At 35.1% G+C, this 20,714-nt stretch overlaps 1 protein-coding gene across 12 annotated transcripts in view; it reads right to left on the reverse strand.

Annotated features, from left to right (window-relative positions):
* Positions 1-20,714, reverse strand: part of SOX5 (SRY-box transcription factor 5) — a 995,182-nt gene that overhangs the window by 322,349 nt on the left and 652,119 nt on the right. For 10 of the 12 annotated variants that reach the window (XM_059935452.1, XM_059935454.1, XM_059935450.1 and 7 more), the window contains one exon: positions 18,691-18,922. In XM_059935452.1, coding sequence (XP_059791435.1) covers positions 18,691-18,921 — 231 coding nt within the window. In that variant the 5' untranslated portion in view covers position 18,922. The remainder of the gene's footprint in view (positions 1-18,690; positions 18,923-20,714) is intronic. The other 2 variants (XM_059935458.1, XM_059935457.1) reach the window with 1 other exon arrangement.

Genomic DNA, 20,714 nt, shown 5'->3' on the forward strand with positions numbered 1-20,714 from the left:
TTGAGCTATCCCTCTACTTGACTAGTGGAAGAACCAATGTCTGAGTCTTATTTCCCCCATCTCTTCACCACCAATCAATTCTTATGGAAAGTATAAAAATTAACTTACATAAATAGGCTATTTGTAGAATAACAAGGGATTAAAATGAAAAGACAACAAATATAGTCTTAATTCCAATGTATAAAGATGAAATGTCATTTTTAGATAAATAAAATCTATTATTCTACTCAAAGTGGCCATTGGATCTAATTGTATCTTATCTATTGTAAACTTAATATAAAATTTTTTTTCTATAACAATTTTAAACGGCTCTTGTCTAACCCCAAATTGCTTTAAGTGTATAAGGGGAGAGAGAGAGAGGGAAAGGGAGAGGGAGGGGGAGAGGGAGAGAGAGAGAGAGAGACACTTAAATACCATCTCTCTTCTAGGCAGCAATTTCCCCAGATGAAGAGGTCACCACTGTTTAACAGTGTGCTGCCATGTTAATTTAGTATGACAAGATAAAGCAGTAATCTCAGCTCGTGAAGGCTGTAAACCGCCTGCTATCCAGGGACATGCTCAAGTTGATTTGCACTGTATATCACTTTATACAATTGCCATGACAAAGCCCCCTGAGTTCTGACATGTAAATCTCTCTACCCCTCTCTTCCTGTAGCCCCCTCTTTTCTCTTTCATTCCCTCCCAATTTTTTTCTCCTTGCTTCATGTCCAGGTAGACCACATCTAATCAGCACTAATCTCTGAAAACTTAATGCTCTGAACGTGACAAGGGACACACAACACACACCCCTCTCACAACCACTCTGTTAAGTCCCCAGTTTAAGAGAAGATGTTCAGGGACTTAGATAATCCATTGATCCCACTTGCATCAGCTTTTATATTTCAATCTGTCGTGTTAAGTTGTCAAGGGGAGCGATTAAACTGATGTTTTGTGATTCAAGATTTACTTTCCTAGGAATGATAGTTTTCAAAGCTTGTCTTAATAAGTTCTGCTTAAAGATTATCCCTGAGAAAGTTGATGTATCTTTACTGGTATAAATCGAGTAATAACATTATAAAGTGTTTTAGGTAAGGACATTTTGGAGATATTCAGGGTTATAAACATAAGAATGTAAAACTGAATAAAATATGGAGTTTTTAAAAAATGTCATCTGTGTAGTTCTCTCTGCGTGAAGCAAAAACACCATATGTAAAAAAGGGGGAAAAACATGTTTCTATCTATGTAAAACAAAAATAATTATAGACTCACTGAAGGGGACATAAGAGAGCAGGAAGAAGAATTTATATGATAGGAAATTAAAAGATCACACGAAACACATTAGGAAGGTGACAAGTCAAAGTTTTATCCAATAAAACAAGGGCAGAAATATATGTACAACCATCAACAATTAACAGCTAAAGATACACATATTTTGGTTAGGTGTATCAGTTTTAGATGTGTTAAAAGAAGGACAATAGGCCCAAAATGGAGTCACTTATGCTAAGCCTCCTGTCACCAAACTGAGAGTTAATTTAATTACAGTTTTGGGCTCTCCCAGAAATGGAATCCTAAACCAGTCAATCAGGAATCACTGTGAGGTAATCTGCCTGTTAGACCCCTGCTGTCTCCAAAGCAAGTGACCTTGTCACAACCAATCTGCTTTTTTGCTAGTATAACTTCCTTGTCCTACTCCTTTCTGCTTGTGAAAGTCTTTCATTTTGTACAGGTCTTCAGAGTGCCCTTCTATCTGCTAGATGGGATGCTGTCCGATTCATTAATCATTGAGTAAAGGCAATGAGATCTTTAGAATTTACTCAGTTGAATTTTGTTTTTTAACAGATGCAAAATGTCAAAATTCTGATAGGTCGAGCTGTTATATTACAAAAATTCATTTGTTTTGTGTCTCTTATTCATATCATACCCTTTTTACATCATCTCAAGCTACCCTTATGGGTAAACAAAAATGAGAGATGAAAGGACTAAAAAAGCAATAAATACAATACTAATCAACAAAAAAACTAAATCCCCCACAGTACCTCTAAAATTCCTGAAATCAAATAGGAATTTTAAAATGTACTGCAACTTAAAAATCACAACAAAAAGTGAATGATAATAAAACCATAGTAATTATCATGTACCTCATTAACTGTTTCCTAAAATAAAATCATTACGTAGCCTTTAGAATGCCCATGCAAGAAAACTGAAGCAATTTTAAAATATATTTTGTTCCAAAGTATTTTTGCTGTTTTGTTTTGTCTTGATGTTGCTTCCCTCTGGTAAACTGTTTGGAGAGAGGTATAATATATGAAACTGCAGAAGAATGCTTTGACTTCTATCATTGATTTGAAGAGCAACTGGGCTGAGAAAATTAGAAGGGTGACAAAAAGGGAGTTCACATCAACTGAATACTCATGATATGACAAGCACTGTGCCAGGTAATTATTTCATTTAATCATTATATCAACTCTCGTTGAATTAAGTATCATTATTTCAACATGAAGATATGGAAAGTTGCACTCAGAATGTCTTCTCTGAACAAAGGTTTTGGAGACATTAATTCATCCATTCAACTATTTTGAGATACTGGCTGTGTGTCAGCCACTGTGCAAGACTCTAGGGATACAGTACTGAACAAGACAGAACTTTTACCCACGGGGACCATTTCTCCTTTAAATGAGTTTGGATCTCAAGTTCAAGATGAATTACATCCAAAGATACTGACAGGGCTACATGGTAAGACTACTGAACCACTTATAATGGGGAGAGAAATGTGGGTAATATTCCTCCAGGTTACTAAAAGGGAAGCATGACTATCAGGAGACCAAAAGAAGACACAGTGCTTTGTTCTGGTAATTAATAGTAATTAGTCAATAGCGTACAAACTATTCAAGAACTAGAGCGTGCCAGGCATGTTTCAAGGCCACTTATGAGAATTCTATTATTTAATCCTTATGACCCCTCTCTATATTGGGAAGTTCTATTATTATCCCCAATTTCAGATGAGAGAACAAAGACACAGCGAGATGCCACAAAATAAGACAAGATCACACACATCATAGCGAGATGCCACAAAATAAGACAAGATCACACACATCATAAAGTGTGGAATTATCATTGGAACCCAAGCTGTTTAAGGGAGAGTGGAGGCTCTTTACCACTGCATTCTGTATCTCATTATCTTATCAAAACACAGTTCTGACTTGGCTTACGTAGATTTATATTGTAGTGGTGGTTGCAGCTGTTGAACAGCCTTAACAACATTAAGCAAAAATTTAACTGCCAATGAACAATATTTGTGATAATTGAATCTGTTATAAATATTCGACTGAGGGACAGTGTCTCAGATTGAATGAATGGTCTCCTTTTTAAATAGACAAATATACCAAAAAAAGAAGAAGAAAAGAAAAGGAACTTTTTAATCACAAGAGCTTGAGATTTCTATTGGATTTCTCATTTCAAAAGTGGTTTTCCTTAACTTTGGGTTTTCCTATAAGTTTCTTAAATTTATAGGAACTGAAAGCATCTGACATTTAATACAATGTACCATTTTTCTCCTAGATCAAAGAACTTAAACATTTCTTTAGGCACTTTAGCTAATAACTAACATTTACTAAGTTCCTGCTACATTCCAAGTACCAAAGTGCTTTATGTGAATTGAGTTCTTTAAATATTACAAGCACCCTCTAAATTAGATGCTATTGTAATCATCCCCATTTTACAGATGACAAAATAAGGTACAGAGAATTTCCATAACTTGCCAAATGCCATACAGAGATCAACCAGCAGAACTTGGCATTTACGCAGTAATTTTGTCACTAGAGGCCTTCTAAACCATTATTTTATGCCAACAGCAGAGCTTTATAGCCAGAGCACAAATTAATACGAATCTTTATGTGAAAGGTTTAGCAAATAATCTTCTGAAATTTCACATATTGCCCAACAGCCTATGCAGAACTTCGAGTACACATTCTGAAATAGTTAAATCTGCTGGTCAACTTAAAGCCAGCTAGAAGAAAATTTAAAAAGTTATCTCTTGAGTTAAGGTAGAATAATCAAGCAACAACTGTTCCACCTACATTTCCCACAAGTATTTCTAAAGGTTTCTAAAATTATTTATTCTGATAAACTACAAAAATGATTTTAATGTCTGTATGAGTGGAGAGGCAGTGAGCACAGATATTGAGTTCTGAAGTCATGAATCCAAACTCTACCACTTATATATTAAGCAAATCCCTTTATCTAAGACAGCTATCTGCCTGAGAAATGGAGATAGTCACAGATGCTGAACTCACTGGGTTGATGGAATTGGCTAAGATAATAAACGTAGGGTTGTACATAGAAGACATTGAAATATTATACATTCCTATTATTATTAATGATGAAATGCCATATTCTAAAGAGCACTGACTGTTTGAAATCTTCCATATCTGGGTCGCAAAGATCAGACTATAGACAGGCTATAAAATATCTTCACACAAGACTTTCAAAGTTGCTTCTTATGTTCTACTGATGACCCTGGGGAGATCAGAGTCTCAGATATACAAGAAGCATGTTCTCCGACTCCTGTGTCCCCTAGTGTGCAAAGCATGCCAGACACCACCACAAGGCCTAAAGATGGATCCTGGTTACAGCCCAGCTATCTCCCCTTTTCCAAGATGTGTATTTACACAGAGGGAAGGGTCCAGAAGTGGCAGGAGAGGTGGTTACTGAGCTTAGTACATTATTAAGTGTAATGTTGTTTAGCTATTGTAACTTGTTTTCTGTTACTCTTTAAAATAGGTTTTCTCTTTTTACATGGTACATATTTTATATTTGCACATAATACATACTCTATATTTGTACATAATTTGTAATACAAAGCTACTTAATGGTAGCTTTGCGATTATATTCATTTTCATATCCTACCTCCATTTAAAAATTTTTATTTACCCTTAGAATATTACTTTCTCGCTTAGGGACATCAACCAACAAGATTAGCTGTTTTATCTGGAGTCAGGCTGGATTTTTAAAAGCTAAGAAGAGACACTGAAGTAAACACTGCTTCTCTATATAATGATAACATTGTTTGCTCTGCTGCCACAGAAGCAGCCTTGACTAAATAAGACACAAAATCCAGTCACTTGTGTTCATTTACTTTATCACGTGATGTCAGTGTCACAGAGCCGGCCAAGGCTGCTCTCCTTACATTCACACCTCATCTGCTCACATGTTTCATTCCTAAAAATGGTCTATAAAAATTTTTGAAAGCATTTTGCCTTTGTACAAAGAAGATATGTAACCAAAGGGACTGATTACAATTGTCAACCTAAGTTAGCTTCACATTTATTTCTCATTTCAAATGACAAAGAACTTTCTCCCCCTATCTAGTAGAATAGAGAAAAACATAAAATTTACTTTCTAGAACAAGAAACGTGGAAAATGGCATACAATGGTCAAAACTGGTAGCATACTGAAATACCATCATGAATTCAGTTTTAATGCCAGCATAAATTATGGGCATCTCAGACCTTATGGAGGAAATGAAGAATTTAAATACACTTAAAGCTTTTAAATATACCTAATGGAGCATTAGAGTTCTAAATATTTTGAATTCATATTGTCATTTCCTTTTTTTTAGAAAATTTTAACATTTTATTGGAGTATAATTGCTTTACACTGATGTGTTAGTTTCTGCTTTATAACAAAGTGAATCAGCTATACATATGCATATATCCCCATATCTCCTCCCTCTGGCGTCTCCCTCCTACCCTCCCTACCCCACCCCTCTAGTGGTCACAAAGCAGCGAGCTGATCTCCCTGTGCTATGCGGCTGCTTCCCACTAGCTGTCTATTTTACATTTGGTAGTATTTATAAGTCCATGCCACTCTCTCATTTCGTCCCAGCTTACCCTTTCCCTTCCCCGTGTCCTCAAGTCCATTCTCTACATCTGCATCTTTATTCCTGTCCTGCCCCTAGGTTCTTCAGAACAATTATTATTATTTTTTTTTATATTCCATATATATGTGTTAGCATACGGTATTTGTTTTTCTCTGACTTACTTCACTCTGTATGACAGACTCTACGTCCAGCCACCTCATTGCAACTACTCAATTTTGTTTCTTTTTATGGCTGAGTAATATTCCATTGTATATATGTGGCACATCTTCTTTATCCATTCATCTGTCGATGGACACTTAGGTTGCTTCCATGTCCTGGCTATTGTAAATAGAGCTGCAGTGAACATTGTGGTACATGACTCTTTTTGAATTATGGCTTTCTCAGGGTATATGCCCAGTAATGGGAGTGCTGGGTCGTATGGTAGTTCTAGTTTTACTTTTTAAGGAACCTCCATACTGTTGTCCATAGTGGCTGTATCAATTTACATTCCCAACAGTGCCAGAGCATTCCCTTTTCTCCACACCCTCTCCAGCATTTATTGTGTGTAGAATTTTTGATGATGGACATTCTGACTGGTGTGAGGTGATACCTCATTGTGGTTTTGATTCACATTTCTATAACGATTAGTGATGTTGAGCATTCTTTCATGTGTTTGTTGGCAATCTGTATATCTCTTTAGAGAAATGTCTATTTAGGTCTTCTGCCCAGTTTTGGATTGGGTTGTTTGTTTTTCTGATATTGAGTTGCATGAGCTGCTCATAAAGTTTGGAGGCTAATCCTTTGTCAGTTGCTTCATTTGCAAATATTTTCTCCCATTCTGAGGGTTGTCTTTTCATCTTGTTTATGGTCCCCTTTGCTGTGCAAAAGCTTTTAAGTTTCATTAGGTCCCATTTGTTTATTTTTGTTTTTATTTCCATTTCTCTAGGAGGTGGGTCAAAAAGGATCTTGCTGTGATTTATGTCATAGAGTGTTCTGCCTATGGTTTTCCTCTAAGAGTTTGATAGTGTCTGGCCTTACATTTAGGTCTTTAATCCATTTTGAGTTTATTTTTGTGTACGGTGTTAGGGAGTGTTCTAATTCCATTCTTCTACATGAAGCTGTCCAGTTTTCCCAGCACCACTTATTGAAGAGGCTGTCTTTTCTCCATTGTATATTCTTGCCTCCTTTATCAAAGATAAGGTGACTATACGTGTGTGGGTTTATCTCTGGGGTTTCTATCCTGTTCCATTGAACTATATTTCTGTTTTTGTGCCAGTACCATACTGTCTTGATTACTGTAGCTTTGTAGTATAGTTTGAAGTCCGGGAACCTGATGCATCAGGCTCCGTTTTTCTTTCTCAAGATTGTTTTGGCTATTTGGGGTCCTTTGTGTTTCCATACAAATTGTGAAATTTTTTGTTCTAGTTCTGTGAAAAATGCCATTGGTAGTTTGATAGGGATTGCATTGAATCTGTAGATTCCTTTGGGTAGCATAGTCATTTTCACAATGTTGATTCTTCCAGTCCAAGAACATGGTATATCTCTCCATCTGTTTGTATCATCTTTAATTTCTTTCATCAGTGTCTTATAGTTTTCTGCATACAGGACTTTTGTCTCCTTAGGTAGGTTTATTCCTAGGTATTTTATTCTTTTTGTTGCAATGATAAATGGGAATGTTTCCTTAATTTCTCTTTCAGATTTTTCATCATTAGTGTATAGGAATGCAAGAGATTTCTGTGCATTAATTCTGTATCCTGCTACTTTACCAAATTCATTGATTACCTCTAGTAGTTTTCTGGTGGCATCTTTAGGATTCTCTATGTATAGTATAATGTCATCTGCAAACAGTGACACTTTTACTTCTTCTTTTGCGATTTGGATTCCTTTTATTGCTTTTTCTTCTCTGATTGCCGTGGCTAAAACTTTGAAAACTATGTTGAATGATAGTGGTGAAAGTGGGCAACCTTGTCTTGTTCCTGATCTTAGTGGAAATGGTTTCAGTTTTTCACCATTGAGAACGATGTTGGCTGTAGGTTTGTCATACATGGGCTTTATTATGTTGATGTAAGTCCCCTCTATGCCTACTTTCTGGAGGGTTTTTATCATAAATGTGTGTTGAATTTTGTCGAAAGCTTTTTCTGCATCTATTGAGATGATCATATGGTTTTTCTCCTTCAATTTGTTAATATGGTTTATCACATTGATTGATTTGCATATACTGAAGAATCCTTGCATCCCTGGGATAAACCCCACTTGATCATGGTGTATGATCCTTTTAATCTGCTGTTGCATTCTGTTTGCTAGTATTTTGTTGAGGATTTTTGCATCTATGTTCATCAGTGATATTGGCCTGTAGTTTTATTTCTTTGATATTGTGATATCAAAGAATATTCATCAGTGATATCGGCCTGTAGTTTTCTTTCATTGTGGCATCTTTTTCTGGTTTTGGTATCAGGGTGATGGTGGCCTTGTAGAATGAGTTTGGGAGTGTTCCTCCCTCTGCTAGATTTTGGAAGAGTTTGAGAAGGATAGGTGTTAGCTCTTCTCTAAATGTTTGATAGAATTCACATGTGAAGCCATCTGGTTCTGGGCTTTTGTTTGTTGGAAGATTTTTAATCACAGTCTCAATTTCAATGCTTGTAATTGGTCTGTTCATATTTTCTATTTCTTCCTGGTTCAGTCTCAGAAGGCTGTGCTTCTCTAAGAATCTGTCCATTTCTTCCAGGTTGTCCATTTTATTGGCATATAGTTGCTTGTAGAAATCTCTCATGATCCTTTGTATTTCTGCAGTGTCAGTTGTTACTTCCCCTTTTTCATTTCTAATTCTATTGATTTGAGTCTTCCCCCTTTTTTTCATGATAAGTCTGGCTAATGGTTTATCAATTTTGTTTATCTTCTCAAAGAACCAGCTTTTAGTTTTATTGATCTTTGCTAGTGTTTCCTTCATTTCTTTTTCATTTATTACTGATCTGATCTTTATGATTTCTTTCCTTCTGCTAACTTTGGGGTTTTTTTGATCTTCTTTCTCTAATTGCTTTAGGTGTAAGGTTAGGTTGTTTATTTGAGATGTTTCTTGTTTCTTGAGGTAGGATTGTATTGCTACAAACTTCCCTCTTAGAAGTGGTTTTGCTGCATCCCATAGGTTTTGGGTCGTCGTGTTTTCATTGTCATTTGTTTCTAGGTATTTTTTGATTCCCTCTTTGATTTCTTCAGTGATCTCTTGGTTATTTAGTAGTGTATTGTTTAGCCTCCATGTGTTTGTATTTTTTACAGATTTTTTCCTGTAATTTATATCTAGTCTCATAGCATTTTGGTCGGAAAGGATACTTGATATGATTTCAATTTTCTTAAATTCACCAAGGCTTGATTTGTGACCCAAGATATGATCTATCCCGGAGAATGTTCCATGAGCACTTGAGAAGAAAGTGTATTCTGTTGTTTTTGGATGGAATGCCCTATAAATATCAATTAAGTCCATCTTGTTTAATGTATCATTTAAAGCTTCTGTTTCCTTATTTATTTTCATTTTGGATGATCTGTTCATTGGTGGAAGTGGGGTGTTAAAGTCCGCTACTATGACTGTGTTACTGTTGATTTCCCCTTTTATGGCTGTTAGCATTTGCCTTATGTGTTGAGGTGCTCCTATGTTGGGTGCATAAATATTTACAATTGTTATATCTTCTTCTTGGATTGATCCCTTGCTCATTATGTAGTGTCCTTCTTTGTCTCTTGTAATAGTCTTTATTTTAAAGTCTATTTTGTCTGATATGAGAATTGCTACTCCAGTTTTCTTTTGATTTCCATTTTCATGGAATATCTTTTTCCATCCCCTCAGTTAGATTGTCATTTCTTAAAGAATCATTTCTCTTGAACATGCTCCCCCCATCTTCCTATTAGATTTTCTATGCTATAGAATTCCTTTCTATTTTTTAGCTTATCACCCCCAAGTCAAGGTATTTGTTGAAACTTTTATTTTTTTATTTATTTTATTTACTTATTTTGGCTGTGTCAGGTCTTAGTTGCAGCATGCAGGATGCTGGTTGAGGCATCTTTAGTCACAGCATGTGGACTTCTTAGTTGCCACATGCATGTGGGATCTAGTTCCCCGACCAGGGATCGAACCTGCGTCCCGTGCATTGGGAGCAGAGTCTTACCCACTGGACCACCAGGGATGTCCCTGTTGGAACTTTTAAAAGAGAAGCTATGTAAGTCTAATTGCCAAAATATGTGAGAAAAAGAAATTGCAATGAAAGTCCAATGCTACCTTACATTACTTTTATGACTTTACTTTCTTAAGATCCAAATTCAGTGCTAATGGTTGTGCTTTTTAAAGAGACTGCTATACAAAGATTACTTTTCCTTTTTAGGTCCAGTGGATAGTAGTATCTAACTAATACAGCCAAGAGGAAACATGGTGTAAGTATTATTTGAAATATTTCAAGGTCCCATTAGCAATTTAGTTATGGAGTCTTGTAGATTTCATTCCAATTCCCAGCATTCAGGCACCAACACTGCAAAATTTTTATTTATTTTGGATTCTCTTAGGTAAGTGTCCTTTGCAAGTATAAAATAAGAAATGACAAACTCATTGCTATTATCACTCATATTAAGTTAATATAGTGCCACTAACATCAAAATTACTTTCTAGTTATGTAAAATGATCTCCATTCCCTATTTCTCATTTTTACCAATCTCTATAAAATCTCACATTTTGGAAATAAATAGAAAGACAAAAACAATTAATTGAGTTAAAGAAAGAGTCAAGAACTGAATGAAAATAGTGACAGACGCTGTCAAATAATTTAATATGAAAGCTAGTTATAGGCACACAAAGAGCACAGGCATCCGCTAAAGCACTGTGTCCCAGACATTTGGATTCACAGATAAGTACAATTTTAAAAAATAATTTGCAAACCAATACAAGGTTCTAAGTATATTTTGTTTGTTTGTTTGCCAAGTAAAGATATTAAAACTAAAATTATCACTACTTTATCAACACTGGATCATGAAAGAAAAGTTAAAGAATATAATCTCTGAATAAACTAAAGAAATATATCATATAGTTTTGTAAAAAACTAACTATACCGTCTCTGTTTACTAAAAAATCAGTGAAAACTTTATCATAGACCAATTGATCTTTATTAATCACATACAGTAAGAGAAACATAGCCTGACTGCAGGAAGGTTTGGCAACCACCCAAGAGGCAGTATATGTAAATTAGAAGGAAGTATGTATCAGAGCACAATGGTGTTGATTCTCCTACCCCCTCTCCCTTCCTGATAATGGCTCCATTGAGATCCACAAGAGGATCCATTAAGAACGTTTTCTGATAGAGGCAAACTGAAAGAGAGAGGAAGAAGAGGAGCAAAAGAAAAGAATCAAAGGAGGAAAATGAGGTAGAACTGAAAACAAACATCTAAGATACAGAATGAAGGTTGGTTCCCAAACTTTTGATTATTTTTAACTTCCAAATACAAATGATCATATCATGCAGGTATGAGAATAACAAATGAGATCAAGATGAACACCTATCCCTTCCACAAATTCAGGAACACTATTCAAGCATGCCTCCAGCACTGCTTCCTAGCATCCTTGCTATTTCCAGTATCCTGGCCAAGTATTCCACCATTCTTTCCACTTCATTCAAAGTGGTAACCCAGATTAAAGAACACGAATAACTAAAGTAGCTGTTTTTATTCCTATTAATATGAGGCACATATTTTACTAACTTCCCTACATTTTACATTAAGACCTTTACAGGGCACTTTGTCTTTAGTATGTTTTCTTATTTTTTTCTTACTTAATTATTTCTTCTGGGAACAAGATATTTATGACAAAAGCAAAACAATCCACAAGCATAAAGTAAAGACTCTGCATCAACAGTAATGATCCAATGTGTATGTATTTTTTGATATCTTGGAATCTAGTAATTTTCTTATGGGAACAATTTCATATTAATATGTTTCTGATCCCCACAGATGAGATACCTTTCAACTGTGAATCTCCTTAGCACTTGTTAGCCTGTATCAGGGTTCTAATATTTTATATTACAATCTCGTGATTTTTGTGCTTATCTTACCTCCATACTATGTAAAAAACTACATGAGGGAACAGACTAGTTCTTACTCATTTCTGCATCTCTGCTGATAGGTATTCATTGTATATATTTGAGTTGAATCTTTCCACAAGACCCCTACTAAATGAAAGCCATTAAATTCCCTTAGACCAAATCTTCTTAAGCAAACACATTTTGCCCCATTACCACAGCATTAGAAGTTCTTACTCATTCCCCTGTCACTGCATAGCACTCTGTGAAGAAGCTAACACTAGACCCTCATTAAGTGTCCTGAACTACCTCGCAATTCCCACATAGTGCTTTTTTGTTTTTCATGTGAGAATACGTTCATTAATTTCTCAAATCCTAGTTAGCTTCAAACTCAACATAGTACTTCAAATACTGTGGACATCATATGAATCAAGGTTTTATGGCAACAGGATAAAACCAGATCTATTGCACAACTTAATCCAGTGGCTCTGATGGACCCCAAATGATTGTTCTTCACATGTCCTCATTCCTTCTAGCCCTGGGGGTAATTTTCAGAAACAATGCAAGTGTAAAGATTGAACCACTTACATTCAAACGCAAGCCTAGGATTTTATCTAGATAAACAGGTGTGGTATTTTCTGACAACATTTACAGAATAATGTTTGTAACAATGTAATTTCATTGTATGATAAACATCAAGTTAGCATAAAAAACAAATTCAAACTTGTCACCATTTTCACCTTGTTTCAATTGAATTGGCCTTGTTCAGATAAGCAAGCCTATCTCTTACAAAAACAACAGTTTATAGATCAAGTGTGTGAAATTGGGTATGTGTGTGTGTAGAATTATACTGCCTACACTCATAATTTTATACTGCCACACTGCACATACGGTTTCCAAGCTTACTTTATCTGAATCTTTCTGAATCTATTCTCCATGCTATTAAACTGAGCACATTCCACATCATTCAAAAGTAATTACATTTTTGTCTAGAGTGTAGGAGAATGCTCTTTCTAAACAATGAAATTCTCATTATTAGAACTGGCACAATAACCGTACTCGTGTTAACAACAGTATGCATTATACCATCACAATAACTTAGGCTAAGTTTGATGTACAAAGGTAACCAGAAATTTAAAAGCTTATAAAAACCACCATATAAAAATAGGAATCTTTACCATACCATAATTAAGGTCCTATTCTGTGACTTATTTTTAAATAACACATGCAGTTTTCTCTTTTCCTTCTTAAGTTTTCTGAACAGGACTTCACACATAAAATTATCCTAGTCAAACATCAAAAATGCATTACTAACAACTGTCAGATTGTAAGCAAAATTTATATAAAGGTTATTTCAAGACACAGCTATCATATAGCAATTAAAATTATATTGGGTAGATAAAGAATCCTAGGAGTTGACAGTGAGCCTGAGCAAGTAAAAGCCTCTCTCTGTCGTGTGCACTGAATGAATTCTTTCAGGGTTTAAGTGTTTAAGGTTGCATTTCATACACTGGAACCGTGCTATAATTTTATACTTGGTTCTCAGTTATATGTCCAGCTTCTATAGAAGATCAACTTTAAAAGACACCTTTTTCTCCTTCTGCTGGACTTCACAAAAAAACTGACTCACACTGAATGTTGCTTTATGATAACTATTGACCCTGCAGTGTTTAAACACATTAAGATACATCAACTTATTAAACCTAATCAATACATCATATACCCAGAGTTCTTTAACAATTCCAGGAAAATCTTATCAATATAAGCAATAATGAGATAACAGAATATATTATAGCATCACATTTCCGAATCCACTGGATCTTTAAATGCTAAAAAATTATATGCAAACATAGTATTTATTTCATTTGAAATTCAGCTGTCTATAGAGAGAACAACCCAAGTTATTTTTTAATATTGTATTCTTAAAATAAATAACTGTATGCTTTAAAAATCAATCTTGGGAAGCAGCCACTCTGCGGTTATACAAAACTGTTCACTCAACTCAAGAGGAACTTAAATCAAAAGAGAGTTTGGTTGAGATAAAAGAAAACATTTTATGGGGGGGGAAAAAAAGGAAATGGATTATTCAGTAACCACAGGTGGTCAAGACTTTCATTTCACATCACATTTGACACTAGAACAACCATCTAACCAGCAGAAGTAGCATGCAACCAGACAAAACGAGCACCAGCATGGCCACCATAGAGTCCCCTCCTGGCTGCCTCTCATGCTGCTACTTGATTTCTCTTCAGACTCACTCTGTTTCCTTCTGGTGCTCATAAATAATCACATTGACTGACATGAAGAAATGTTCTGGATAGTCCTCTGCATCATGAAATAAATCCATCTATATCAGGACTATCATTAAAAATGAGCCAGAAATTATAGTATCTCTTGCTTGTCTCTGAAACTCTGAAGTGACAGTCTCCAAACTCATGTTAAAAAAAGAGGCAGAGGGGACAAGAAGGGTCGATTTGCCCTTCATAAACATAAAGCCCAGGACTGCATTTCCACTCGTGTCATAACCAGACTTGCCAACCTTGCCTTTTAGCTTTTTGAAGATTATATGGGAATCAAATGTTGCTATCAATTGCTTGGCAAAATTATGAGAGCTTCAGAGAAGGCCCAACAGAATCAGTCTTTTTCATATTTATAATTATGTGTCTCAATCTTACATTGATTAGAAATCTGACAGTATTTTATAATTATGACATTATTATAATTATATATATAATAGTTATATAATATATATAACTATATATGTTATAATTATAATTATCTGATAGTATTTATATGTGTATAATCTGCTTAAGAAAGTTCATCTATAGTGCATTCTGAACAGTGAGTATAGAAGGAACAGAAGGACTTGTAGTATTTATACCAGTTATAGCTGTTTGGGGAGTTACTCTTAGTTAGCCACTTAGCTTATTTCTCCAAAATATTAAGGCAAAAAACACAACTTCAGAAAGGAAGAACTACATCTTTATCTGACCGAATTCCAAACTTTAACACTTGCATACCCTGAATATGAACATAGGACCCTAATTCCCCAAAATCTTTATATGGCAACAGTCATGAGGTGTACAGAACTTCTATCTCAGGAAATATTTTCCAACCTAAATTTTATACTGAAAGCATTTCTCTATAACTTCAAGTCAGCATTAAAGGGATTACTCAAAAGTTTTACTTTGTCTCTAAACTACGTGGGCAATACAAAATGTAGACCTCTCAACACCTCTCTTTGGAGTATGAATGTCACACATAAGCCAGCAATGAAATCTGGAAAGCTGTTTTTTTTTTTCCATAAATTGAACTGTATGATATAAAAACCATGAAACATTCTCTCTGTTTTCAAAGATATTGAATAGGAAAACAAATAAAGAATGTATTTTACTATTGAAAATAAAAGGACTTGTTATGTGACTATGACAATGGCCTAGTATCCAGAAAAAAATACAAGGAATGTGTTGAATAACAATTCTATGAATGTATTCAATCATTTTGATAAATGGGTAAAATATATCTTAATCAGCTTAATAGCTGAATATATCATGCCTATTGTAACATACTTTCTGCACAGTAGTAGATTCTACTCTAGTTCTAAAATTTCTAGAAAATCAGCATATTCACCATGAATAACATCTTAACAACTTTGTTCAAAACATATTTCCTACTTAATCATCCATATAAACTCTGCCATTTAATCAGTACTCATAAATTGAGTATCTATTATATGCTAGGTATCAGAAATACAAATGTGTGTGTATGTGCGTGTGTATGACTGTGCCTTTAAGGAGAAATACAGTGCATAGAAAGCCAGACATGTAAACATATAAATTATAATACAGACCATGAGAAAAGATATAAACAAGTACCATGGATAAACGAATAATGCAGCAACCATTCTGCCTTGGGAAGTCAGTGAAAGCATCTAAAAAGAAGCAATTTTGAACTCAGTCTCGTGGGAGAAACACAATTCACCAGGACTGTAAAATATGAAAAAGAGTTTTCCAGCTAGAAAGAATAACTATGTGTCATTTGAGGTAACCTGGTATGTTTATGAACATATATGAAAATCTTTGCATGACTGAAGCACTGGGTCTCTGGCGGGATGTTGCCAAAGAGGAGACAAAAGCCATATTTTGGTGCTGGTCTATATAGAGTTTCATGCTAAGATAGTTTTAGACTAAATCCTATAGGCAACAAGGACATACACTAGTTTCCAAAGCGGGATAAATAATCCAACTCTTTTCTCAGGGAAATAAGTCTAGTGGAAGTTGAAAGGAAGACTGGAAAGAGGAGAGGCTGGAAATTTGAGATCATATAGGAGACTCTTCAACTGTTAGAGATGAAAAGCTGGTAGAATCAAGAAACTTTTGAGGCAGAAAAAAATTTAGAAACCAATTAGATATACAGTAAGAGAAAATATCAGTGCTGATGTCACTAAAACTAAGTTAAATCATTTGTATACCAAGTGTATTAACTTCAAGAACAGTAGATCTTAGTCTTTTTTGCGCTACAGATCTACTTGAGAATCTGGTGAAAACCAAAACCCTACTCACATGTGTGCACATACAGAATTCTCCATTCATCTTCAGGAGATCCACAGACCGGAGTTAAGAACTTCTCTCCTGGATAAAGGTGCTTGAGGAAAGGAGTTGTGCCTTATGCAAATCTATTTCCATAGTGCACAACAAAAAAACTTGGTACAAAGTAGGCAGTTCATAGGTTTCATTTAGTTAAACTGAATTCTCCATTACAAACTGAATGATTTCATTTTCACTAACACCCTGCATCACAGCATCCACTCATGCCAACTATAGTATGTAATTTAAGATACTTTTCTCATACCCATCCTTGAGTATTTAAGATAATTTCCCCTTTATCTTTCTCGTATTCTTCTAATAATAATTATTTATATTCACTCCTTTAAATGTGTGTGTTTCTGTTTACAGCAGTATTACAGGAAAACCAAACCAAGGAGCACTCTCCATAGGGTACTCCCTGAAAGAAGGCAACGGTCAAAATATTGAGAGGGAAAAAGCATGAGCACTGATGCAATGTCAAACGGGGAATCCGACCTCTCTACCCTGTTGAGCTGCATACTACCATTTTCCCCCTTTATTTTCCTAGTTTAACCTTTGTGAGAGGAGGCGAAGAAGTTACATGACTGCACGTAACTAACATGAACTCATAGTAGAGGGAAGAAAAGGAGGAATTATGGATTTAATTTACCAAATAAGAGATGACCAGAAAATTAAATATGTGTGTACTCTTGTGAAGAGCTTATAATGTTTATAAGCATGGAATCCAAAGCCAGACTGCCTGGGTAAACCCTGGTTCTCCCACTTACTAGCTGTGATCTGGAGCGACTATTTAACCTCACTGTGCCTCAGTTTCCTCATCTGTAAAGTGGGATTAATTATAACACTTCATTGAATTACTGTGAAGGTTAAACGAGTAATATATGTCACGTGCTTGAAACGACACATCTGTAAAAGCGCTATATAAGTGTTAGCGAAAACATTATTTTTGGTAAGAAAATTTTGGCACACAGTCAAAAATACCCAGAGAAATTCTGACCTATGAGGCTTAAAATGTTGAATGGAAGTATTTAAATCTAATGTGAATTATCAAAGAACAGTGTTTATTTCCCAGATATTAGAAGATAATCTGATTCTTCTTGCTGATTTAATTCCACATACAGTAATGCAATGACATACACAAGTGGGCATATTTCAGTACCGAACATGTTTATGATATGTCATAATTTCCTAGAGAATGTCAAAAAAACAAAACAAAAAAATAAAGGATTTAACAGAATCAGAGCTGTTCTTAAAGGTATGAGGATGTGTGATGAAATATTTTTGTTGGTGTGATCTGGTTCAAATTAACAGCACTGACATCCCTGAAGTAGAAGAAGAAGGGCCACAAAAAATGTGACATCCACCCAAGAAGCCATGTTGAAAAGGCGAGGGTGGCTTTACTGGCAGCTAAGTGCCCTGCTACCTTGCTGGCATGCTGATTCTATGCATTTAAGTTCCTAAGAACAACCTAAAGGCCTTATTTATTTGTGTGTGTGTCTGCTGTTTAAGCTTCAGCCAAAGATGCTATGCTGCCTTCTTCCCTCTCATCCATGAAACCACAGCTTCCTAATCCTCTGCAGTGATCCAGACCCCAGGATGAAGGGCCAGATAAATTATCCTGAGCTGCAAATTCTAGAATAGGAGGTACCAGGGAATTACTGAATTATCAGAGCAACAGAGTGAATGAGACTGAGTTAAAAATTAGTGCAGTAACATTAGAAAAGTATTGTCTCTTTGAAACATATTCTTCTGTAATATTCCCAGTACTGTAAGAAATACTGGAATCCAATCTGGGCAAAGCAGAAATTGAAAAAGCACTGATTTATCGTGGTGGAAATGTTCAAACTATGTTGCAGCTTTATCTGGAAAAATCTTTTACTAGAAATATTATGATACCTAACTTTCATGAGGACTAATTGTAAATGTGTTACTTTAACATTATTCTTATATTATGTTTTTCCCCTAATTAAGTTGGGAATGCCTCAAAAGCAGAATTCTTGAAAATCAAAATCAAAACAAAACAAAACAAAACAAAAATAGCCTATTTATACTCCCTACTGGAATCAATTTACTTACTAAGAATTCTAAGATGTTAGGAGTGAATCTTGTGTATGGCTGTTAAGTAGATGATAATTACAAAGCCTAGGACTGAAGCTAAACTACTAGAGGAGTAGACTGGTCACAAAGTGAGTGTAGGCACAACAGACCATGAGAAACCTACCATTGTACTGTGCTGAGAAGTGGGAGTCCTATGGCCACAAGTCTCTTGCGTCAGCAGAGAAACTGGCTGAAATTCCTCAGAGTGAGGCTTGTTGGGGAAACTCACATGCAAGGGAAGGTGAAAGGCTGGGAGCCCGTCACTCTCCTCTTCTTCCACTTTCTGTCTGCTTGTCACCATGGCTACCTCTCCATCTGCTTCCCCATACGGAGAGGCTGGTCGCTTGGAAGACATCCTGGAAGGAACAAAAGAGGAGAAAATAATGAAACCTCCACATAAATCCTTAATGCCGTTATTGTGTGGTTAGGGGCCATTGTAACAGAAATGCCTTTTTGTGCTGGCAGAGAGCAGGAAAGCATCCAAATACCACTGCAAAGCACACGCAATCAGAAACAATGGCCAAGCAGGTAGCAACAGAACAGTGCTTGTTTGTTGTAAGAATAATACACTAATATAGCACTCTCTTGTATTCTGGCTTCTTAAACAAGAGAATTCACCTAAGAACACTGCATAATGAAAGACCGTTCCATTTTAAAGGGAAGAAAAATACCCATCTCATTTTACACTTTGATAGACCTTATTGAAGACAGGACATCTATGAATAGCAAATACTGTTGGCAGTTAAAAGAAGAGAAATAACTAAAATTTCCTTCATCAAAAAATAAAGTAAATGGATGGTTGCCATTATAATGATTTGCATTTTATTAAAAGTAAGATTATTATAAAATGTAGAAATATTTGTTATCAGCAAACCTCAGATCACAAAACAAAAAGTTTCATATTTGTTTAAAGCTTATTAAGAATTGAATAAATTTTACAATCACTGTTAATTCTGAAACATTTGAGAATTTTTCTCTCTCACCTCCCCATCACCCAATTTTGGCATTTAGTTCTAATATAAAATTTGCAAGTAGTAAAAAAGGTAAGAATATAAAAATATTTCAGCTTTATTTCCACAGTTCCATGAAATATTTAGATGTGGATTCTCAGATTTATTTATTCCTTAGAATACCTAAGTAAAAGAAAAAAATCAAATAAGGATGTTTTGTTTTGATGAGCTAATGCCTACAGGACAATGCACTTAGATAACTGAACAAAAATTAAATATTTTTTTGTACTTGAGTCTGGTTGAGAATGTTATCAGAGGTTAAAAAATAAGTGGCAAATATTTTTAGTTAAACGTAAGAAATCCTTTTCATTAAAAGTTTTACATAGAAGCAGTACAGAGTTAAAATTTTTAATTAAAAAAAAACTCTCTTGGATTTACAACTTGATCTGAACTTGAAAAAGCTCTAATTTTTGTTCAACAAACAAACAGTGTTCACAGAATCATCCATTCTTACCCTAGACCAGTGGAATAGGAGGCAGGAAAGTACTAACTGCCACATCACTTCCTTCATATATATCACTGATTTTTAAATTTAAAGTGTACTACCAAAAAAGGGGCCTCTAATCACCATTGAATAATACTATTCTTAGTGTCAGACGTTTAAAAAGAAAAGTGTATTCAAGGGCTGAATATATTCTATTAAGATATAATAGCACAGTAGAAAAAAAATAAAGGGAATTAAAATACTGATTCTGCTACTTACTACATGTGAGACTTACTTTAAATCTCTATTTCAATTTACTCACCTTTAAAGTGAGATGTCATATCTACTTGTAATACTTTTTTGAGAAGGAACTGTTTCCATATGAAAAGTGACTTATAGAGCACTTTGCTCGGAGTAGACACTCAGTAAGCAATAGCTGGTGTTTATTTTACAAACTTTAAAACTACAGGGTGACCCACCCCCCTCAAAAACAGAGAAAACAAAAAGCCCTCCAAAATAACAATGCAGATTGCCTTCTAAGACTTAAACTGTAAAATCAACATGAAATACACAGTCTCCCAATAGAGAAATGCTCCCTGGCCAGTCATACTTGACAGTAAACTGATCAAATGTATTAGCAAGTGTTAAAGAAAAAATGTTAATAGCAGGGGTCTTGATCAGCTGAAGAACAGAGGAAGAGGAGGAAATGATAGT

This window comes from Balaenoptera ricei, chromosome 10, assembly GCF_028023285.1.
Source record: "Balaenoptera ricei isolate mBalRic1 chromosome 10, mBalRic1.hap2, whole genome shotgun sequence".
Classification (NCBI taxonomy): domain Eukaryota; kingdom Metazoa; phylum Chordata; class Mammalia; order Artiodactyla; family Balaenopteridae; genus Balaenoptera; species Balaenoptera ricei.